This window comes from Gymnoscopelus braueri (genome assembly GCF_963280865.1).
Source record: "Gymnoscopelus braueri genome assembly, chromosome: 12".
NCBI lineage: Eukaryota > Metazoa > Chordata > Actinopteri > Myctophiformes > Myctophidae > Gymnoscopelus > Gymnoscopelus braueri.
Window position 1 is genome coordinate 16,240,835 of NC_137614.1, and position 20,644 is coordinate 16,261,478.

General features: G+C 42.1%; 1 protein-coding gene across 2 annotated transcripts; it reads left to right on the top strand.

The window, feature by feature from the left end:
• The first annotated feature begins 1,783 nt into the window (after positions 1-1,783).
• On the top strand, positions 1,784-20,019 carry plekhn1 (pleckstrin homology domain containing, family N member 1). 2 transcript variants are annotated; one of them, XM_080444620.1, is made up of 17 exons: positions 1,784-1,970; positions 4,268-4,358; positions 4,839-4,865; positions 5,142-5,303; positions 6,738-6,818; positions 7,469-7,559; positions 9,475-9,608; positions 10,404-10,553; positions 11,750-11,830; positions 12,072-12,147; positions 12,447-12,592; positions 13,061-13,207; positions 14,236-14,478; positions 15,857-16,027; positions 16,734-16,985; positions 17,861-17,921; positions 19,183-20,019. In XM_080444620.1, exons 1-17 carry the CDS (start codon positions 1,894-1,896, stop codon positions 19,365-19,367), a joined length of 2,175 nt encoding a protein of 724 aa, XP_080300746.1. In that variant the 5' UTR covers positions 1,784-1,893; the 3' UTR covers positions 19,368-20,019. The 2 variants fall into 2 exon arrangements, with proteins under 2 accessions (XP_080300746.1, XP_080300747.1); XM_080444621.1 differs by lacking the exon at positions 4,839-4,865.
• The last annotated feature ends 625 nt before the right edge of the window (positions 20,020-20,644 follow it).

The following is a 20,644-nucleotide window of genomic DNA, read 5'->3' on the forward strand; positions in this document are numbered from 1 at the left end:
CTAATTATTTACTGATAAAAAAAAGAAGAAGTATATACTGTATATGTGTGTGAATTCCCTTGCAGAAGACAATGAAGTGAACTGAATGACCTAGTGCATATAGGGGGATTCAGTTAAGCTCGTACAGTAGCCTACCGCTGTGCTCAAGTTTACCAAAGCAGTGTCCATACGCAAACATGTCATGTTTGAGCAGCCTTCCCATCTTTTAGTAAAATGAGAGCATTTGAATACACAAGCATCCTGTTAAAACTAGACCAACCTCCCATCCCACTGACATGTATGGTAGACGACAATCATCATCTAGGGCAAGTATTCCATAAAACTAAAGGCTGAACAAAGAGCATGTCACGTACAACAAGTCGTGGCCAACTTTTTAGGCACAAGATCACCCAGTGGTAGACTGTGACAACCACCATTGCCTTTATGCCTTATTATAGGCTGTTAATTAGCTATTCAGTTGTTGGCTGTACAACAGCGGTTCTTGTCATATTTCACAATATCACATCATACCTTAGGGCACGGCTCCACCGCACTTTTATTTTACCTCTGGGCGGAATCTGCCAATGCTTTGTCAATGCAAATACGTGGATTCTCCAGAAAAATGTGCAAGACCATGAATCGGATTCCCAGAGGTAAAATAGAAGTGCGGTGGGGCCGTGCCCTTATGGTGCTAATGAGTTTTCTTCCAATATTTGTATTGTATGTATGTATGTATTACTGATGAATTGAATACAATTGACCACAATGGAAACAAGCCCCCTTTTTGTGTTATCCCTTTAGCATAACCTTTGACTGTACTACCTGTACTGTTAACAAATCAATAAGTTAAAGGTAGAGTAAGTGATTTACTTTTGTTAAAATAAGTGTTAAATAGCTCTATATTCTGATAGTACTCATTGCTATAGAGTGTTTGTTCAGTAAAAGGAGTCTCCCATGTGTCTCCAGCTCTTTATTAAACAGAAAATGCATTTTCAGTGCTCTCTCCTGATTGGCTTAAATGTTGTCACCTACCTGAAAATGTATTTATATTCTGTTTACTAAAGAGCTGGAGAGACTCATGTGACCGAACGAACGCTCTGTAGCAATGATCAGAATATAGTAATTTAACCTTTTTAACAAAAAAAATAAAAATAACAAAAAATATCACTTACCCTACCTTTAATAAAGTATTCAATCAATGAAACATGTGCTGTACTTTCATTTCAAGTAAATAGCCAGAAAGAATAAGAAAAAGAAACCACACCATCATCACATTCTATGATTCGTCAATAATACTTGAGTTTCAGAATTATGTTTTTCCTGTCAAGGTATGTGAGATGATAATAAACAGACTCCTATACCTGCTACAGGCATTTCATGTTCAGGCATGCCAGTGGAAGCCCCCCCCCCCCCCCCTCCCTCCCTCCCTCCCTCCCTACCCCTGATTGACACACACCATCAATTCTCAATTTCATAGTGACTGACCTGTCTTTAACTTGATGGCCCACAATCGGCTCCATTTGGCCCCAGAAGGTGTTAAACAGCACACTTCTCCCAGACCCCATGACTTTGTTGTTGGGATTGATTTAACAGGAAAATCCCACAGTAGGTGTGAACTCCTCTGGGTAATCATCACACACACACACACACACACACACACACACACACACACACACACACACACACACACACACACACACACACACACAATACCAAACTCCACCCCCTCTTGACACTCTCTCTCACCGGTCTATCAGTACTCCTCACCCTGCCCACTTCTCTCTCAGTTCTTGTCTGACTTCAGTGAGTGAGGAGCACAACGCACTGCTTGGATTACACACACTCACACAGGGAACACAGTCAGCTTGTTGGGAACAGGAGGAGCGCACAGCCCCTCACACAGCACACAGCAACATGGGGAGCAGCATGTCATGTGTCCCCCAGCACAACTTCAGATTCTCCACTGGCAAGAGCTTCATACGCCGGAACAGGTAAGGGCAAAACAGCCTGTCTGCCAGGCATTCCCCCGTCTCACCTCCACTGTTGTACATGTGTGTCATTATGTGTGTTGAAGATGAAGGACAATGTCATGTCCTCGGCTGCGGTGTGTTATTTTAGAACGTGTGTTTGAGCTGGAAGGAATTCTTGGCATTTATAAGGGTTTGAGATGGTGGGGTTAACCAGAGGTTGTGAAGTTTATGGGGTCCCATGGTCAGGATCATAGTCATACACAGGATAGTCCCCTAGCCGTGTCCGCGTTGCCGTCTGTCTGCCCAACGGTGTCAGACTGTCAGTGATCCGGTTACATTTTGCCATCCTGTCTGTGAAGTTGATCTGCCACCTGTCAGTGAATTTGGTTTCCCTCCAAAATCAGGACCTGACCCGGTTGGGTTATCCGTCCCACTCTACTTATGGGCCATCATAGTTAATAACTTACAAGATCACATTTATGATACATACTGCATGTATAGTAATAGTAGTGTAGTAGCTTTAACAACATGTAATTAAAGTCTTGCAGACATGAGTACACAGAGTGTTAATTTAACTCTGAGAGTGTACACATTTAGAACCACATGGATCCACCTTCATTGATAAACTTGTGTTTTGTCTTTGGCTATCTGGAGGGCCCATGGTGCGTGTCTGGGCATGTTGCCCATGGCCACCTCGGCACATTGGTCACCACAGCTGGTTCTAATTAGCCACTGCAGCACCACTATACCATATACCAGTGGTTCCCAAACATTTTAGCCCAAGACCCAAAAGAGAAATTAGACGTTTGCCCGGGACCCAAACTAGTGAAAATAGCAGATCTACAAGCTCACAACGCGCGTTGTGAGCTTGTAGATCTGCTATTTATTTCATTCATTTATTTATGGAAATTATTAGATTTTTTCAATGTTTTGTTCATCAATTGTTTTTAATTGATGAACAGCTGTGATGTTTTTGTTTAAAGTTTAGAAAATATTTTTAATAATATATATTTTTTTTTAATGTAGGAAACGGAAAAAAATATGTATTTACTAGCGACCCATAAAAATGTGTCCGCGACCCAAAGAAGGCTCCTGACCCACTGTTTGGGAAACGGTGTACTATGATGTGTCATTGTGTCCACAATCTGGTTCTGTCTCCATTACTTCTGCCAAGAACCGTTTGAGTTTGAATAAAAACAGAGATGGTCGAAAGTAGACCCAACCGTTGGGCTTCAGAAGTCTCAGTTTTAGCCTGAGCAGTGATACACCTTCCCAGGTGAATAGGCTGTTCAATTTCAACAATAAGCCCAGTGTTCCTGGTTCCTCTATGCCCTGCTCTCTTCTTGTATTTAGTAAATTAGGCCAGGCTCAGGTATTCCCGACGGGGCCAAGTAGTGAGTGTGAATGCCAATGCAATGACTTGGAGAATGTTAGGTGTGCAGAGGAGAGAGTACCTGTCTATTATCCACATTCCTCTTTCAGTTTGCAACCGTGGATTGCATCAGCAAAAATAATTATCATATTTTCCCTTTGATCCATAACAAGAAGAAACAATGGTCATGGGTGGAATACTATGACATGTAAAACACTATCTCTGATGTCAGACATGAACCTCGGGATTAGATGGACCCCGATTCCCAGCAGCATAAACAAAAGCCTCCCTTGTTATCCTAAGGACGACAACGTGCACATGAGCAGATAAGCAGATAAACTCAGTTGAAACTGTAAAAGCAGACTCCCAGGCCTTATCATTGCAACGGAAGAGCTTCCTTATAAATGTGACACTAATGATAACAGATGAGGGTCACACGAGACAAGGGGGACATTGAATGCTGATTTCCCTATGCATTGCCTCTTTATTATCTAAAACATAGACATAGACCTGATTGTTCAGCTCATTTAAATGGCTAGTATTGAAGACACAAGGACAAAGGGGGGCCACTGGTCAATTTATGTGACACGAGACACAAACCATGATTCAAGCTAGAGCCATTATGTTGTCAAGAAAACTGAGCAACAATTCAAGCTTTAGAGCGGAACTTGCGCAAGCGAGTCCACATGTCAAGGTTTAAAATGCAAAACAATGCATGAAGCGACGTTATGTTTAGGTCACGTCCCTATTTGACAAAGCAGAGAACACAAGGACGCTCTTCTTAAGAGGGAATATGCTTCCTCTTACTTGTCCCTTGTTTACATTTGCAGTCGGGATGTTAAATATCCAGCAAACACAAAATCTATGGTAAACATGGGTAAACGAGTTGTAACACATGGAATTCTCTCCCTCCCTCTCTCTCCCTCTTTCTCTCTGCCCCGAGCAGCAGTCGTCTGTTTCGCAAGAAGAATCCACAAGAAGGGCATCAGAAGTCCAACAGCATCATTAATATTCTGTGCACTGTCACCCCCTTTAAGGTAAGGACATATGGTATAAACAATAACATGAAACTGGTAGGGCTGACACGACCATGACATTTTAGTTGACGATTGCCATGTGAATGATGACTGGTATCAATAATCAAAATAGATAATGAACTATGGCCAAAACAGACCATATTCTTAATAATTTGATACGTTCAACATTTTTCAAAAATTGCGAAAATCTACAGGGCAGGCATAGATCTGCTATTTATGCTATTTTTGAAAATATTTCCTTTTCTTTCATATATCTGTTTTATACAGATGGAATCATTAAGATTGGCTCAAAATAATTGCAATCAGGCCATTATGTAATAATTGTGACCGGCCTAATGATAAGCATATCACAATTGTCTAACCCACAGTCAGCCATAGGGCCCACTAATTACTGTGTAATTGTTGAACTATTGCAGCACATTGGCTCGATTAAAAAAAAGAAGGGAAAAATCAGAAAATCTTCTTTTGTTCTTTTTCCAGCAGTCAGAAGTTACAAGAAACAGTCTGGTAACTAGCTGGTTGGTTGTGCTTGAATAAACTAATTTGGTTCTGCACAGTATAACATGCAAGAAAGAGTTTGCTGCACTAATGTAGGATACTAGTCGCAGGATAACTGCATGAAGGGACACCTTTATGACAGGCAGCTACCACTGGTTGTATGCCAAGTAGTGTGTAATTATGGTTAATCCTTTCTCTGGCCTACTACTTTGACACCATATCTAATTGTTCTTTCCAGTGTTTTGTCTAATCTGTATTTATGTAATTTCATGTGATTGTTTGCAGGAAATGTCCCCAAAAGATATGCAGACAATAGAGAACACAAAATGGGATCCTCCATTCCCCTATGATCCGGCCAGTGGCTGGAAGAAAAGCAGCATCAATGTTAAAAACTATGGCAGGATGGTTCACAGCTCCAAAGTTCGCTTCCGTTTCCTCCACTGCCAGGTGAGGAGGAAGTACACACACACACACACACACACACACACACACACACACACACACACACACACACACACACACACACACACACACACACACACACACACACACACACACACACACACACACACACACACACACACACACACACACACACACACACACACACACACACACACACACACACACACACACACACACACACACACACACACACACACACACACACAAAACAACAAACACACACACACACAAAACAACAAACTGTATATGTCATCCCAAATTCTGCGGTAAATGAGGTCTTAAACAATGACCAAGCCTACAATGAAACCTAACGTTAGTCATGCCAGCGAGCCCTATGAGAGTTAAAACAAGCCAAACAGGTGGGAAGAACAGGATGTTGCTCTGCCGCCATCGAGCACATCAAACCTTTCAGCTGGCATTGACGTGGTGGTTATGATTAATCATATCCAGGCCTCACAGAGCACACCGCATGGTTCTGTTTGGGCATGCAAAACACTTGGTTGACACGGTTGTGAAACATCTCAAGAGATGTCCTCGGGGCAGATGGAGTCTCTCTGATCCCAGGAGCTGGACACAGTTGTTTTCGTGGGAATAGCTATTTGTCAAGAGTTGTGACACAGCCATTCTGTCAAAATAACGCTGGGAAAAGATGGATTGACTGCGGGAATCGTGTGGTGTTCAATGAGGTCATACAAGCCAAAGAACACTTTGTGGTACAGCAAAAGCTCCCTCAAAGGAAATGATGCTGTATTTCCCAAGTTTTTCTTTGATAAAAGAAGTCATACGTGAACGCAGAAAAGAGTTTGGCTGTCACAGGGAAGGAAGTGATTATAAATCATCCTTCATGGTCCCTGAAATCCCTGCATTCCTTGTATATACAGCAGACCACTTCCTCCAGCAGAGATCCATGACTCAGTGTGTCAAAGCTGACAGTACAATATTATAAGGGTAATCTAGGACTTGGCATTTGAAGTAGATGATCAGAATTGTTGAACAGGGGAGGGTCCAGAGTAGTGATTTAAAGGCTGATTAGTCTGCGTTATTGGCACAGGTTAATGGGATAACCTGATTATAAATGATCTTTGTAGGGTTCTCTCTCCTGATTGGATAACATTTATGTCGCAACCTGAACATTTTGAATTATTTTCTGTTTACTAAAGAGCTGGAGAGGGGCTGAACTGAACAAACACTCTATATAAATGATTACTATGAGAATATTGAGCTTTAACGTTTTAACAAAAACATATCACTTACATGCCATTTAAAAGAAAACTTGCACTTATCCATATGGAGTTTAAGGATCATAGTTTTCTTGAGGTATACTTATCTTCTAGCATGTGTAGGCTTGGCCCTTATCTACATTGTCCCACGTGTCCTTGCATTATCTCTTACACTCCCCTCTCTCCATCTCTGCAGGATGTGCATGACTGCTACCTGGACCTTTTCCAGACACACCTTCATTTTGTCTCCAACAACACAACAGGACTCACATATCAGGTGGGTCTTTGAAAGCCAGGCAATGGCAGAACAGAATAATAATATGCTTTTATTATATAGCACTTATCTAAATGTAGAGTTTACAAAGTATTATCCAGCAAGGCTGCAACGAGATGAAATAGAGAAACAGCTCAAAGTCTTTATTGCATTAATGCACTGTAATATGTCATGTTCCTGTAGGCCAAAATCCCATAGATTCAATACATGCTCTTAAACACGTGTCCCCCTGCCAACCGGCTATGTGTTGGTAAACACAGAGTGTATGATTTAATATCTATACCTGTCTCGTAAAGTGTGAGCAGTCATTAATCACTGTTTCACTGTCTGCTGTGTGTTAGACTCCATGTCATAAGGAGACGACTGAGCACTCGTCTGCAGTATTAGTCAGTACGTAGATGACGACAAATATACCACAACCATCAATCTGTTATCCGCTTAGTAAGCTGACCTCAGCTTCACACTAATTTAATGTTTGCCATAATTGAACACATTTCATGTAATTACTAATTAGTCAGCTAACACTCGCTTATTGTTGCAGTGACTTGTAGTTGTAGTAGATGAGAGAGAATGTTAACTTTCCATACAAGCATGCAAGCAAGCAAGTTTTATGACATTTTGAGGATTAAATGTTTTTGTGGTTTTATTCGCAGGGAACACTTCCATTGAAAGAACTTAACATCTGCAACCTGCAACAGAACTGCAACCACAGCCAGCCCCAGGAATTTGCCTTCCAGATCAATGGTAAGTTTGGATTTGTTTCATTTAGTTGGCTTTCTGCCCTGACATGCTGCAGTCATCAGCTTTATTAACGGTTATCAGGGGTGTTGTTTCTAGTCAGATCAATCCTTTGGAAGAGGAACCGGCTCTTCCAGAAGGATGTTTACAATTCACCAGTCAACTTCAAAACGCAACATGATCAAAGTGGAGGTCTCACCCTCCACTTTGTCATTTGTCACCATGAAACTTTCACACTTCCAGACTACTTTCAATGACATTAGTGGTCGGGCTATGTTTGTCATTGTCATTATTCATAGATTTGAGTACAAGAGATTGCATGCTATTTCCAAACCATGGCATTTCCTATGTTGCCACATTCCAGCGAATGAAAGGTGCCGCGACCCTTCTTCCCCTCCACTCAGCTCCAGAACTAACTAGATCTGTGCCCTCGCCACCCGCGGTCAAAAGGCCAAGCCGGCCTTGAAGGCCCCCTTGTTAGACGACAGGTGTGCCTAAACCAGCCCAGCTGTCGAGTGCAGCCTTGTCACTACTTATAACGTATGGCACATTCCAAAAGTCTCTCCGCTTAATGTCCGGTAGTAATGCTTCTTGCCGTTTGATCTCTGACTGGGCGAAGACATTTTTAATTATCAACTTGACTTCTTTTAAATTAGAGTAGAAAAATATTTAAATAACAGAGACTGGCTGCTAGAGTCGGCTGAGGGACACTACTCTGGCTGGGGAACATTATATTCAGTCAATTATGTTAAGCACAAAAAGTTGCTAAATCAGAAAAACAAACATGTAGTCAGTTCCAGTCAGGCTGAGCATTAGGTGTCTTTATTTGTATTTCTTTATCATTATTGTGTTATTGAAATTTAATAGGTCCCTGCTGTCAAAATGTTGACTCTCTTTGGTGTTACTCAAGTGCAACTGACCTGACATTAGTTACTGGAACGCATTTATTCATTTTAGGTATTTCCTTTCAAATGTTTTCCTAGTTCAGTGAGTGCCTTTATTTACATAAAGGGTGGGAGTACTGGAACAAAACACATGTAGCATGATGAAATTCTGAGTCAAGTATGAGATCTACTGCAGAGATATCTCCTCAAAGACGCTTGTATATCCCTCATGCAGGGCAGAAAATATGAATCAGTTTTACTGTAAAGACGTACAATGACGCAGCATGTAATGACGTACAATGATAAAGCATTTCCTCCCACACTCCATGAGAGCTCCTATTTAAAAAAAATAGCCTCAGTTAATGTTCTCTGTAAACTCACTAACAAGCAGAAAGAGGACCGACATATTTCCCCTCTGAGACTTTCATTCCAATCTTGTGAATCTTCATATCACTGTCCTTGCCTGCACTGTGGGAGAAAATGCCCTTTTCAAGGGAGTGCCGTCATCAAGGTCAACATTTTAAGGATGGAATGAATAGAGTCAACAAATGAAACTAGCGTGGCTGCTTATTAGAGGAGCAGTCAGCAGACTATGGTTCCTGGCAAGGACAAAGCCATGGGGCCAGAATGAAAGCCACTATCTCTGCTGTTTATCTCTGGTATGTGTGGAACTGACGGGAAGGGAGATTCCGGCTCTATTCACCCCAGGTCCTGTGCATTCCTCCTGGGTAAGCAGTTTATGGGAGGAACCGTCTGCTTTATTTTTTAGTCCACAGTGACAGCCCATCACTGGTGGTCTGGGGAAATAAGTTATACAGGTGGAAATTAGTCTGTTCAAAATGGCATCAAACTATTCTGGAGGAAGTGTTGCCTAACGAAACATGACATAACCATAGAAGCTACACATTATGTGAAACCACGTGAACGTCAAGAATGACTCACCACAGCGCGTCACCACAAAGCTTTCGGAGAAAGATTTCTGCCCAAGCACTGGTGGCCCCTTTCCATTTTGACCCTGTGACCTTTGACCCCTGCAGGTGTGAGCCTTAACCCCATCGTTGTGTACTGCGCCAACCAAGAAGAGATGGATCTATGGTTTGGGCTTCTCAAAGAAAACATTGAGGCCAACGGCGGAACTGCCATCGCACCTGAAAACTACACCAGAGTCAAGGTATTTTTAATGTGCTCTTTGTCCACTGGTGCGACATATATTTAGGACATGGTTTTCACAGTGCTTCACAAGAACACTCAAGTTTACGTATGTAACAACAGTAACTGTTCCAAACAAGTTTGCAACTGTGTCTTAATCCAACTGGTATATTAGCATGGGAAGGGTTGTGGCCTCAGCCAGAGGTAGAGAAACATCAACAGAGCGTGTATATGGGCCGGTGGTGAGTCAAGTAGGGCACTGGTGTCTCTCCCTTAGATACAAGGGGTGCGGTCTTGACTGCACCGGACCAAGCCTCACACCCACAGGTGTGCAGGAAATGGATGACGACATCCATTACAAACTAGGTGACATTAACGGATCAACAAAGAGCAAGATAATTGAACTGATGACATATTTTCTGCCTTTCTGTCAGTTTTATTAGCTCGTTGATTTACAAGCCAGGGCAGCAGTAGTCCAACAATAATAACCAGATCAACATGTTTAAAGCTACTGACAGGCATGAAGGTGTAGTGATTAGTATTCTCTGGACCATCATGTGCCCCAGATTTAATTGTAATAAAGTGCAGAGGGACACATTTCTAGCCTGGTTCCAGACGAATCTGCCTTTGCAAAATTGCATTGCACTTTAGCCCTAGGCAGGTGTGTGTCGTGTGATATTGTCTGGCCACGCGAGGCTAACACATTTCTATATTCATTTACTTCTTGCGGCATTCCATGTCATGATGCACTGTAATTCCTGTAAATTGTATGATTATTTCTAATGTCGCTCATTGAAAGGTTTCCCATTGTGTTCAGCTAAACCAGGAGGGGTCTCGTGAGGGCAGAGATGAGCTGAGGAACTCCATCAACAGAGAGCCCATCTATGAATGGGAGGGTTCGCAGCGAGACAGCCTGGGGGCAATCTCCTACGTCACGAAAGTCCGACTGCAACACCTGCCCTGCCAGGTATAATAGATAACACTGTGTGTCTGTGTGTGCATGCGTGACGTGCCATTAGCTGTCACACTACTAAAAGACATCATGTCTTGATTGTTTAGGGAAATGTACAGTGAACAGCTAGGAGCTAGCATGACACCACCCTGTTTGCAAATTGTGGGGATTTCAGTCCGTGCACAAGTGACTAATACATAATACATCATTCTTAAAGTTACGCAACATGCGGTACAGTACAGCTGATGTGATGTACAGTAAGGAATGAGTGGAATAACACTGGGGGAACTTCACACAGTTCCAGATACGTTTGACTCAATTCTTCCCAAATTATACAGAGTTCCAGATAAGTTTGACTCAATTCTTCCCAAGTCATACAGAAGAGCAAATAATTAGCGCTGACTCGGCTTTACGCAAAGTCCAATAAAAACCGTGATCGTGACACAGCCTGTCAGGGCAGCTCCAATTCATTCTCTGTGGGAAAATAGCGGCAGCCCCATTGAAGTGTGTGAGAGATTTAGGGCATGGGTGTGTGAGAGGCATTTGCTCGACTCACGCAGCGACTCGACTCACCTCACAGCTGGAATGTCAGCTGTCTGTCAGAGGACTCGCCCACAGCTAAGGAAGAAGAAACACACACTCCTAGCCTGCCATGCCTTTAAATACCCCACTACTACTTTGACTCGAGATCAAAATGGGATTTAAACGCCCAACCAGTGATACAAATGTAAACGAATGGGCAGCAACCATCAAAAAATAAAATGGCAGTGGAGACATGTTTTTATTCTCTAGTTGATTAACTAAGCTCTTGATAGATGGACTAAACATTAGACTACAGCTAAATTATTTTTAAACTGTACTTGCTGTATTTTGGGCCACTACGCTGTATTTTGGGCCACTAACGGGTTTGTTTGCATCAGTAATGTTTGTCAACATTGGAGTGAAACAGACCTATATATTGTATATGATGGGGTAGGAAAGTTCCAAATAGCATATTTTCCAACAACCAATCAAACTCTTAAAGTGTATGTGAATGTAACCCTCATTTATGTTATTTTATTTTTATGTTGACTTTGTGGAACAGGCTTCTAAAATGTGCTTCTGCACACAGGGAATTAACCAGTAGAATGATTTGCACATAATGCAACTGCATCTAATGCAACCATAAACAAGTGCATGAAGTTAACTTGCAGGAATGTTTATGTCAACAGGAGCAGAGTGACAGGCTGTTGGTGATGTATCCTTCCTCACTGATCATCCTATCTGGGGAGAACAATGGACTCTTTTACAAGGTACCACTGATCTCAGAGTTATGTCAAGTGGACAGCACATGTATTCAGCATTTGCATAACCTTTTGTGACCAAAATCTCTGCTTTTTTAACCAGACTTTCACCTCAACTTCTTATAATCCATACACAGACACACACACCCTTTTTTCAAACTAAACTAAAGTCACAGTTGAAGCTGCCTACTGTACCTGTAATTCATGTTTGCACCATGAGAGTTGTGTTTAACACTGTACGTTATTACAGGGGAAACTTCCGCTCAACATGATAACTGTGACCACACCCTGCCAAGATGTCAAGCCCAACACCTTTATGATTGAAGGTAAATTGACCGTAGTGTAAATACCGTGCAATGAAAGATTGTAGAGAATTAGCCTTCTGACTGTACAAGTTACGTGTGGATTTTAATGAATGTTCACTCTTACGCATGTCATCGCCTAATTATCCTTTTTCATGAATCAACCAGCGTCATACAGTGACAATGAATGAATGGGCTAGTTTTATCCCCATTGAATGACATTCTCCCTGTAGCACATTCCAGTGAGCGACTGGACCAAATGACCGGCTTTGTCTCCCCCTCTCACGACCCCATCCACTCACTCACTCTCTCTCTCTACCCAGGGAAGCTAATCAACCCCATAGTGGTGTCCTGTCTGGATAAGACCGAGTTCTGTGACTGGATCCAGCATTTCAAAGCCGCTGATGTGCCCGTTCTCAGTCCCCCGCCCCCTGTCTATGACATCATCTACACCCCGACCAGGAAAGAGGTGAGAGCCCTGCCCCTCCCAAACACAATAGAACCATTCACATCTACTGATCATTAAAGATCCACTAAAATCTAGCACACACATACTGTAGTTCGCAGACCTGCAGGTACGGTCGATAGGGGTGCAGGAAAAAGAGATAAGGCAGATAAAAAGTGCAGCCCTACCTCTTGTGTAAATTAACACATAGAGAATGGCTGTCAACAATTTGGTACAATTAAGAATTCTATAAAGGCGCACACCCAAAGAGGTGCAGACTGTGCATAACATGAAGCATCGCAATACAGGACAAGTAGCACACTCGTTTAAAATGTTGACTTACTTATGGCTCATAAAGAAGTCATGGGGCCCAGTCCATCTTATGTTTCTATCTTGGGGTATTTGTTTATGACCATGACGTTAGGTGTTAATGTATTAGGTTTAATGGCATGTGTATGTAAGGTGTTAATTATTGTGTTCTATCCACTCTAGCCTCCACAATTTGACAGATGGAGTGGCAACAGCCAGGGACTAAGTGACTCCCTAAGGTTGAGCCAGAGCGGACATGGGTCTCACAACCTTCAATTCCCCAGACAGGAGGACAACCCTCTCTCCCCAGGATACACTGAACCCCTGTGTGTAAGTGCACACTTTACTGTCTTCCATTGCAAAGCACTGGTGAAAACATTGTCATGCAAAAATCATGTATTTGACTTAATTACCGGAAGTGACTACACGCTGACCATTGTCCATGGCACAGTTGCCACAGTTTGGTTAGGCTTTGGATGTCTGCATCACCTAAAAACACTGCTCGTTTGTTTTGGTGGAGCTGAGCAGCAAGTTAATTATTAACCGAGGTCTAAAGACCACAGTGCTCCCGTTACCACTACAAAGGCAGCGTTGCTGATCCTCAGGTCCTCCAATAAAAAAACAAAATCAAAACAAAGGTGGTAATTCTTCTTTGACCCATGAAGATAACTTTGATCTTGGAAAATGAGACGTCTTTACATGCTGATTCTGGGGTCAAAATAAGTTGGCTTGTTGGCTATAAAATCTAAGAGTCTATTTAAATTGCCTTGCACTATCAAGACTTTGACAAAACTCCCTGTGAGAGGAACGATACTAGCCAACTTTCTTGCCAATTACCTTAAGTGGTGGAAAAGGCTCTGTGTTGTGTGTGTGTGGGCTGCTGACTTGAACCTCCCCACTCCCAATTAAGCTGATAGGGAATGTCTGCCCTTGCACAGCTCACAGATAACTTCAGCTTGACTTTGCTTTTCACACAACCCAAGGGTATAGCTATAGAAAACGAAATCCTGAAGACACACCAAATATGATATTGTCGCTGTTGGGTGTAAACTTGGGTGTAAAAATGTCCAAAAACTTTGATATTCAGGGAATTAAAAAAAAGAAAGCCTGTATGTAGCCTGAGTTATGCGATTTAGTGATAAGTTCTAATACTTGGTTGAATATTTGTAAAACCCACAGACAGATATAATGTCTGACCAATAGCATTGATTCATGGGAGTTACGAGGTTTCCACCTGACAGTGACGATTATGTTTGTTTGAACAGCACGCGACGCTTAAACATACCGATGCCCCCCTGGTTGTGATACCACGACTCAAACTCTAACCTTTGACTCTTGTGTGTTTCTTGTCACTAAAGTACACTTCCAGCCGGCCCTCATCCGCTGAGACCGCCCGGCTGGGCAGCAGGAGCAACAGTGTGTCATCCCACACCAGGCCTGAGCGTGACCTTCGACCTTTGTCGCTTCGCTACTCCTCTCCTCAGCGTAACTCCTACGTCCAGTCCACAGAGAGTCCAGCAATGTCTCAGCTCTACAGCATGCCCTACTCGGCTCAGCATCGTGCCAGCCCCCAGTGTCTGGAGAAAGCCCCCCTTGTGAAGGTACTTGACCCTGTCTTCCAAGTTCATAACTGTATATTCCCCTGGAGACTGTTGTCTCACTTTAAAGCAGGGATGGCAAACTCATTTTAGCTCAGGGGCCACATGGAGGAGGGCCAGAGGGCCAGAGGGCCGGACCGGTACCGGACCGGTAAAATCATGGCATAATAACTAATAATAACAATAACAACAACTTCAGATAGTTTTCTTTGTTTACTTTACTTAGTCTTAGTTAGTACAAGCACATTCTGAAAATGTAAACTTCACAAATAGGTATGGCCAAATTCAAAAAAACATTTTATTAACCGTTTACCGTTAGGCCTTACCGATTAATTAATCGATAACCGTTAAGATTTTTTTTTTGTGTGCCAAAATACATTTTATTTCAAAGGGCCAAGTCTACACAGTTTGTTTTGTGTCTCCAGCAGAGTTTCTAGTGTCTCTATCTCTCTCTGGAAGAGGTTGCACATGAACTCTGCAGCCGCACTGAGGCGCTCCAACACAAACAATACCAATACAAAGACGAGGAAGAAGATGAGGAAAGTGGAAGTTACGTGTGGTTGCAGTTGTAGACTTGACCAAAAAACTATTAAAACATTTTTGGCACAAAAAAAAAATAATCTTTTTTTTTTTTTTTTTAATGCTTTGCAAAATCATCTCGCGGGCCGGATTAAACTAGTTAGCGGGCCTGATCCGGCCCGCGGGCCGTATGTTTGACATCCCTGCTTTAAAGTGTCATGTGTGCACCAACTGAAATAGACGGATAGACTAAGCACGAGGCTGAGCGTAGGCCGTGTCGCATTGAGGGTAAATAAATAATGGCTACGGTAGCAGTTGTCCATAATTAAGGCTGACGGATCCCTTTTCAAATAGGTAAAGTGTGACCCCAAAGTAGTGCCATAAAGTGATTTTGTTTAACCTTCATCACTTGGGCCCATGAGAGCCTACACAGAAGGCTTTTACTACAGTAGTATATGTGCTAGGATAACAATATAATAGTAGTAGTTGGTAGAAGTGTCCTGTAAATCCATATGGGCTGGGCTTCCTTGGAAGCATGACACTTAAATAAAGAAAAATTAATCAATCAATCAGTAGCAGAAAACACATAGTGACACACATAGTGGACAACAAAGTTGTCAAGATAGCGCTGTTGTAGATCATGTCTGAGACTCTTCCTATCCCTCCGCTTGGTAACCGGACCCTAAATCCCATTGCTAAGTGTGGCTTACATGATTAGCTTCTGCTAGCCTTTGGAGCGTGAGAGAGAGCGAGCGAGAGAGAGCGAGAAAGAAAGAAAGGGAAAATGGTCAGTTGGCTTTCACCACTGATAATTGGGAGCTTGCCACTAACCCCTCGATCTGTTCAAATCCTCTGTGAACAGTCTAACAGCTGGAGCTACCCCCAGACATCTCTGAACTACCCACTGAATGCACCCCAGCGCCACTCGGATATGTGCGCCCCTCGCCAGCCCCTGTCACCCCTGTACGACGAGCCCTGCACCCCCGACATCTATGCCCTGGAGGAGGAGAGCGAGAGCCCAGTCAGGCCAGTGGTAAGTGGGTCACCGATACTGGATCCATAGGCTCGGTTTACATCCACACAGCCTGCCTGGTGTCAGCTAATACACACACATACAGTACAGACGCACACACACACACACACACACACAGACACACACACACACACACACACACACACACACACACACACACACACACACACACACACACAGACGTGGTTGAGAAAAGTAGCATCTCAAGTAGTCAACATGGTGAGGCTGAGCCACCAGTGATTAATTGATCACAAACTATGCATAATTAAGTGCCAAGAGAAGTGTGAGAATAGCTCCTCTAAATCATCTCCCTTTCAGAAGCAATAATCAAAGCCACACAGTTCAAGGGATTAGTAAATACTTCCTCAAAATTCCTCATAATTGCATTAAAGTTATTTATACACCGGGATCATGCTGAAGAAGCGATCCAACGTTGGTGAATATTTCACATCAAATTTCTATTCATATAGTTGATGTCTCATCATACAGGTTGATACTTTTATTTACGGTGACTAATCAACCTCGTTCCAACTAAAAATTGTTCACTGCGTAATATTCAGCTGACAATTTGTCTCCCATTAATTTAATACACTTGCTTGAATAACCAAAGCTATATTCAGTTTTAACATCCTGCATTTGACTGAATTTTTTTTTATAGTTGAAATACCTTCGATGTGATTATAATTGAGCCTCTGTGCCCCATCAGAACAACTGGCATGGGTCACATCTGCAGCACCATCTCCAACACCAGCAGCCAAGCCCCCAGCTGCTGCCCGCCTCATTCAAGCTCCACAGCCCTCCCATGGGCAGGCGCTGTAGAAGGAGCCTGGTATTGACCAACTCACAGGGTCAGGCTCTTGGCCTGGAGATGGAGACTCATCAAAACCAAGCCGAGCAGAGAGCAGAGGCCGTGTCCAGACTGAAGATGCTGCCTCAACCCAATCTATTGCTAGAACAGGTGAGAAATGCACCGACCAGGGTACCACTTTATCTGCAAAAAAAAAAAGAAGAGTGGTGAATTTGTAGGCAGGCTACAAGTCATTTGCAATGGAAGCCAGCGACACAAAACTACAAACTGATGCCCCACACTTGGGGGGCATGGTGGGCATGATGTGTTAGATAAAAAACTTGAGGTGGCTTCAACTTTTTTCAGCGCTCCAATGACGCGGTAAAGCGTCATCAGTCATGTTTTTGTTTGACCAGTTACACTCCCGTCTCTCTGCCCACAGTTCCTGCTCCAATCCATAAAGGAAAAAAAAACTCTTTCATAAAGTTAACCAGTTCTCTGTGCTATTTAACCCTACTGTTTTCATTTATGCAGTGTTGTTAATGCAACAATTGAACTGCGATTCAACAGTAATATAACTGGCCACGCATAATCGCGTTGTATCTGTTGTCTCCGCTATTGTGAACACAGCAAGAGAGTGGAAAAATAGACCCTATTCACACTCAAGATTGTACGGTGTATGTAAGGTCCTGTGGTCAGCCAACGGATTATAGTTATATAGGTGTATATCCAATGTGTCCATCATCAGATACAGTAGTTAAGCAGTCCTTAAGCAGAACACCCTTACACTCATAAGTTGTGTCAATTAATCACCCAAAAGGGTTTTAAAAAATGCAATGCCAATTTCCCAGGACACTCTTGTTTCTGGAATGCGGAATTATATAACCACAACTGTGGTGTGCTGTACGTTATACTTGGGCATATACTTGCGCTACTGGTGATATTTGAACAGGTGCATAAGATGAAACAGATATTTGTGTGAAGTTAAGCGTGTTTGTTATATTAGACCATGGGAAGTAACTTTTTGTTCTCTCATCTTTTCACAGAGGCTCATTCCATCGTGCAATGTGATGAACACATATCAGACATCATATGGTTACTCACCAGGTAAGAATTGCTGGCATCTGAAAATAAACGTTAACACAGTGAAACATTCATTCTGTGTGTGTGTGTGTGTGTGTGTGTGTGCGTGTGCGTGTGCGCGTGCATGTGTGTGCGCGGCTGCGCGCGCGTGCATGTATGTGTGGGTGACTGTGGCCTAACGTATGCTCTAGTAGTCTTTGTGGAAAGTATGTTCATAAATAAATGATGACACAAAGGCATTAAAATGCCTTTAAAAATGCATTAAAATGCCTTTGTGTCGATTCAAAGAGAAGAGTGATATTTGATTTAGTTGGGCTCATAATCTCAGAGTTTTAGTTTCCTGGATGGACCCAAATGAAATTTGTATATCAATTTGCTCACTATTTTCAACCAAGGCTTTAGTACTGTGGTATCACATTTCCTCTCAAGTGCATGATATGAAAGTCAACACTGGTAGCCACCTACCTAAATACTATCAAGGACACAGACAATTACTCCCACTCCACCCAACGTTAAATTAAGTACAGGCAACACACTGACTGGACTGATGGAGCTCTTGGATCTGTCAGCAGGCAGATCTGCCTGATCTATACTCTGTCATACAATGGTGTGCCAATGCCGAAAATAGCTGATCTACAAGCTTGCATCGCGACGCATTGTGAGCTTGCAGGTCGGCAATATTCGGTGCGGCACTGTCATATATATATATATATATACTGTATAAGTATAAATCAGTCTTCAAGGGTGCAGAAATAAAAGTGCAGGAAATGAAATGTGCGGATGTGCCAATGAAATGGAGCTTAGGGACAGCTTTAAATGCCATGTGTGCAGGTGTCCCATGTAGGGGGGAAGCCCAGTGTAAGGGAACACTGTTCCAGACAGGATTACTACTACACCGTGATTGACAGCACACAACTGGACGACTCTCACTCTCATATCTATACGTTCTTTTTTTATCTCGTATGAAAACGCAGCCAGATTTTATCCATTTATTTATTTATTTTCTGAGGGCTGCGGATTTAACCATCCCACAGATTTAACTGATAGCTTGCATGTTTCTGTGCCTCTAGCAGAAGAATGTTGAGAACAATTGTTGGTAGCGTCATGTAGGCATGTCCCACTACCGGTTTAACCATGAGATTATATGTTATGACAAGGCTGATCACACTTTAAGTGACTTTGGACTTTGCCCAAGTTTCTTTTCTTTTTCTACTACAATCAGGGCATGGTATGTGAGCCATAGTTTGAAACTAAACGCTTCTGAATCTTCTTGTCGCCTACACAGATCACCACTCGTACCTCGAACCCACAGAGCCAGATGACCAGGAAATGGACTATGACAACATTTGGGAGTATGACTGTAATACCGGGATGATTCAGCCCATGTCTGGAATTTCGCCACACCGGACAGGATTAGACTTCGGGGCCAGAGGCCTTGGTGCCATGACAACACAGCAGAGATGGTCATAAAACCGAACAATAGACCTAGCACTTGTCTGGACGTGTGCAAACAGTCAGATCCCTATCAGAGGGATAATAAAAACTGTCTCACTCCTGCAACATACATACTGTATGTTCCACAAATCCCATGAGAATCCCACTGAGTTTGTTGGATATTGTGTAGTCAAGCAGAAGAATGCACATGTGGCCAAGAGGAAAAACAACTGACCTGCATTATGAATAAGCGATAATAGATCACCATTCACCACTGTTTTATTTGTAGCATGAAAAACAACTGTAAAGTGTACATAATGTACCTGAGTGCTGGAAATTTGTATTTTTGTAATATAGCGCTGTATATTTGCACTGCATATGTAGTGCTTGAAAGGTTACATTTTTGTATTATTATTTATAAACAATGTCACACATCCCGTCCTTATGTTAATATGTTAATTGAAGTTGTATAAAGCATTCCACCAAGGCTCGTTGTAATAGAGCATGTACATTTTTGTAAATTATTTTATTTTGTAAAAAAGAAACAATGCAAATAGATGTGGCTGGAATGAACCCCCTGCAAAGTGCTAATTCTACAGAAACTGTAAAAGCATTATTGATTTTGTGTGGCTTGTTCTTTGATGTGTTTATTTATATTTGGAAATTAAATTGAAAAATACAAACATTAGCTCATTTTGTATTGTTTCTATGATAATCAGATCAGGAATGTTAAACATATTGATGATGGGAATTTGCCAGATATCTTCAGCAGTGTATGTGTTGTTAATTAAGAAAATAGAGGAATTATGAGATTTATATAAATATTAATATTAAATATTAAATTTGCACATTGAAAATTATCAGCCCATTATATCTTGAAATAAATTCAAATCTGGTGTTACCAGGGAATGTTCTTTGCACTACTATGCCATCTAGTGGTGATAAATGTATATGAGAATTTATTTTATTACTCAGACAAGTGAGGTGAGAATAATTTGGAGAAGAAGAATGTGCAAATTACTATTTATTAAGCTCTACCAAGTACTTGATATGAGACATTTGATATCAAGTAAGATATTCAAAACACAGTGGCTTGAGAACAGCAGAGTTATTTTTACTGTATTTTATCCTGTGTCGCCCTCTAGTGTTCCTGAGGTATTACAGTCACGTCTAAGGTGTAATTCATATCTTTACATGACTCTTTCGACGAGTATCATTCTAAGATGACATATTCTTACTTGAACCCTAGCGTTCTGGGGGAAACATTCAACGAAAATAGCAAATCTACAAACTCAACGCATGAGCTTGTAGAC

Excerpts from the sequence above, each read along its gene's own strand:
- plekhn1 (XM_080444620.1), top strand. The coding sequence starts at position 1,894 with ATGGGGAGCAGCATGTCATGTGTCCCCCAGCACAACTTCAGATTCTCC. Across the intron at positions 4,866-5,141 it reads AAGTTACAAGAAACAGTCTG|GAAATGTCCCCAAAAGATAT; the intron begins GTAACTAGCTGG and ends GATTGTTTGCAG. Across the intron at positions 13,208-14,235 it reads GATACACTGAACCCCTGTGT|TACACTTCCAGCCGGCCCTC; the intron begins GTAAGTGCACAC and ends TTGTCACTAAAG.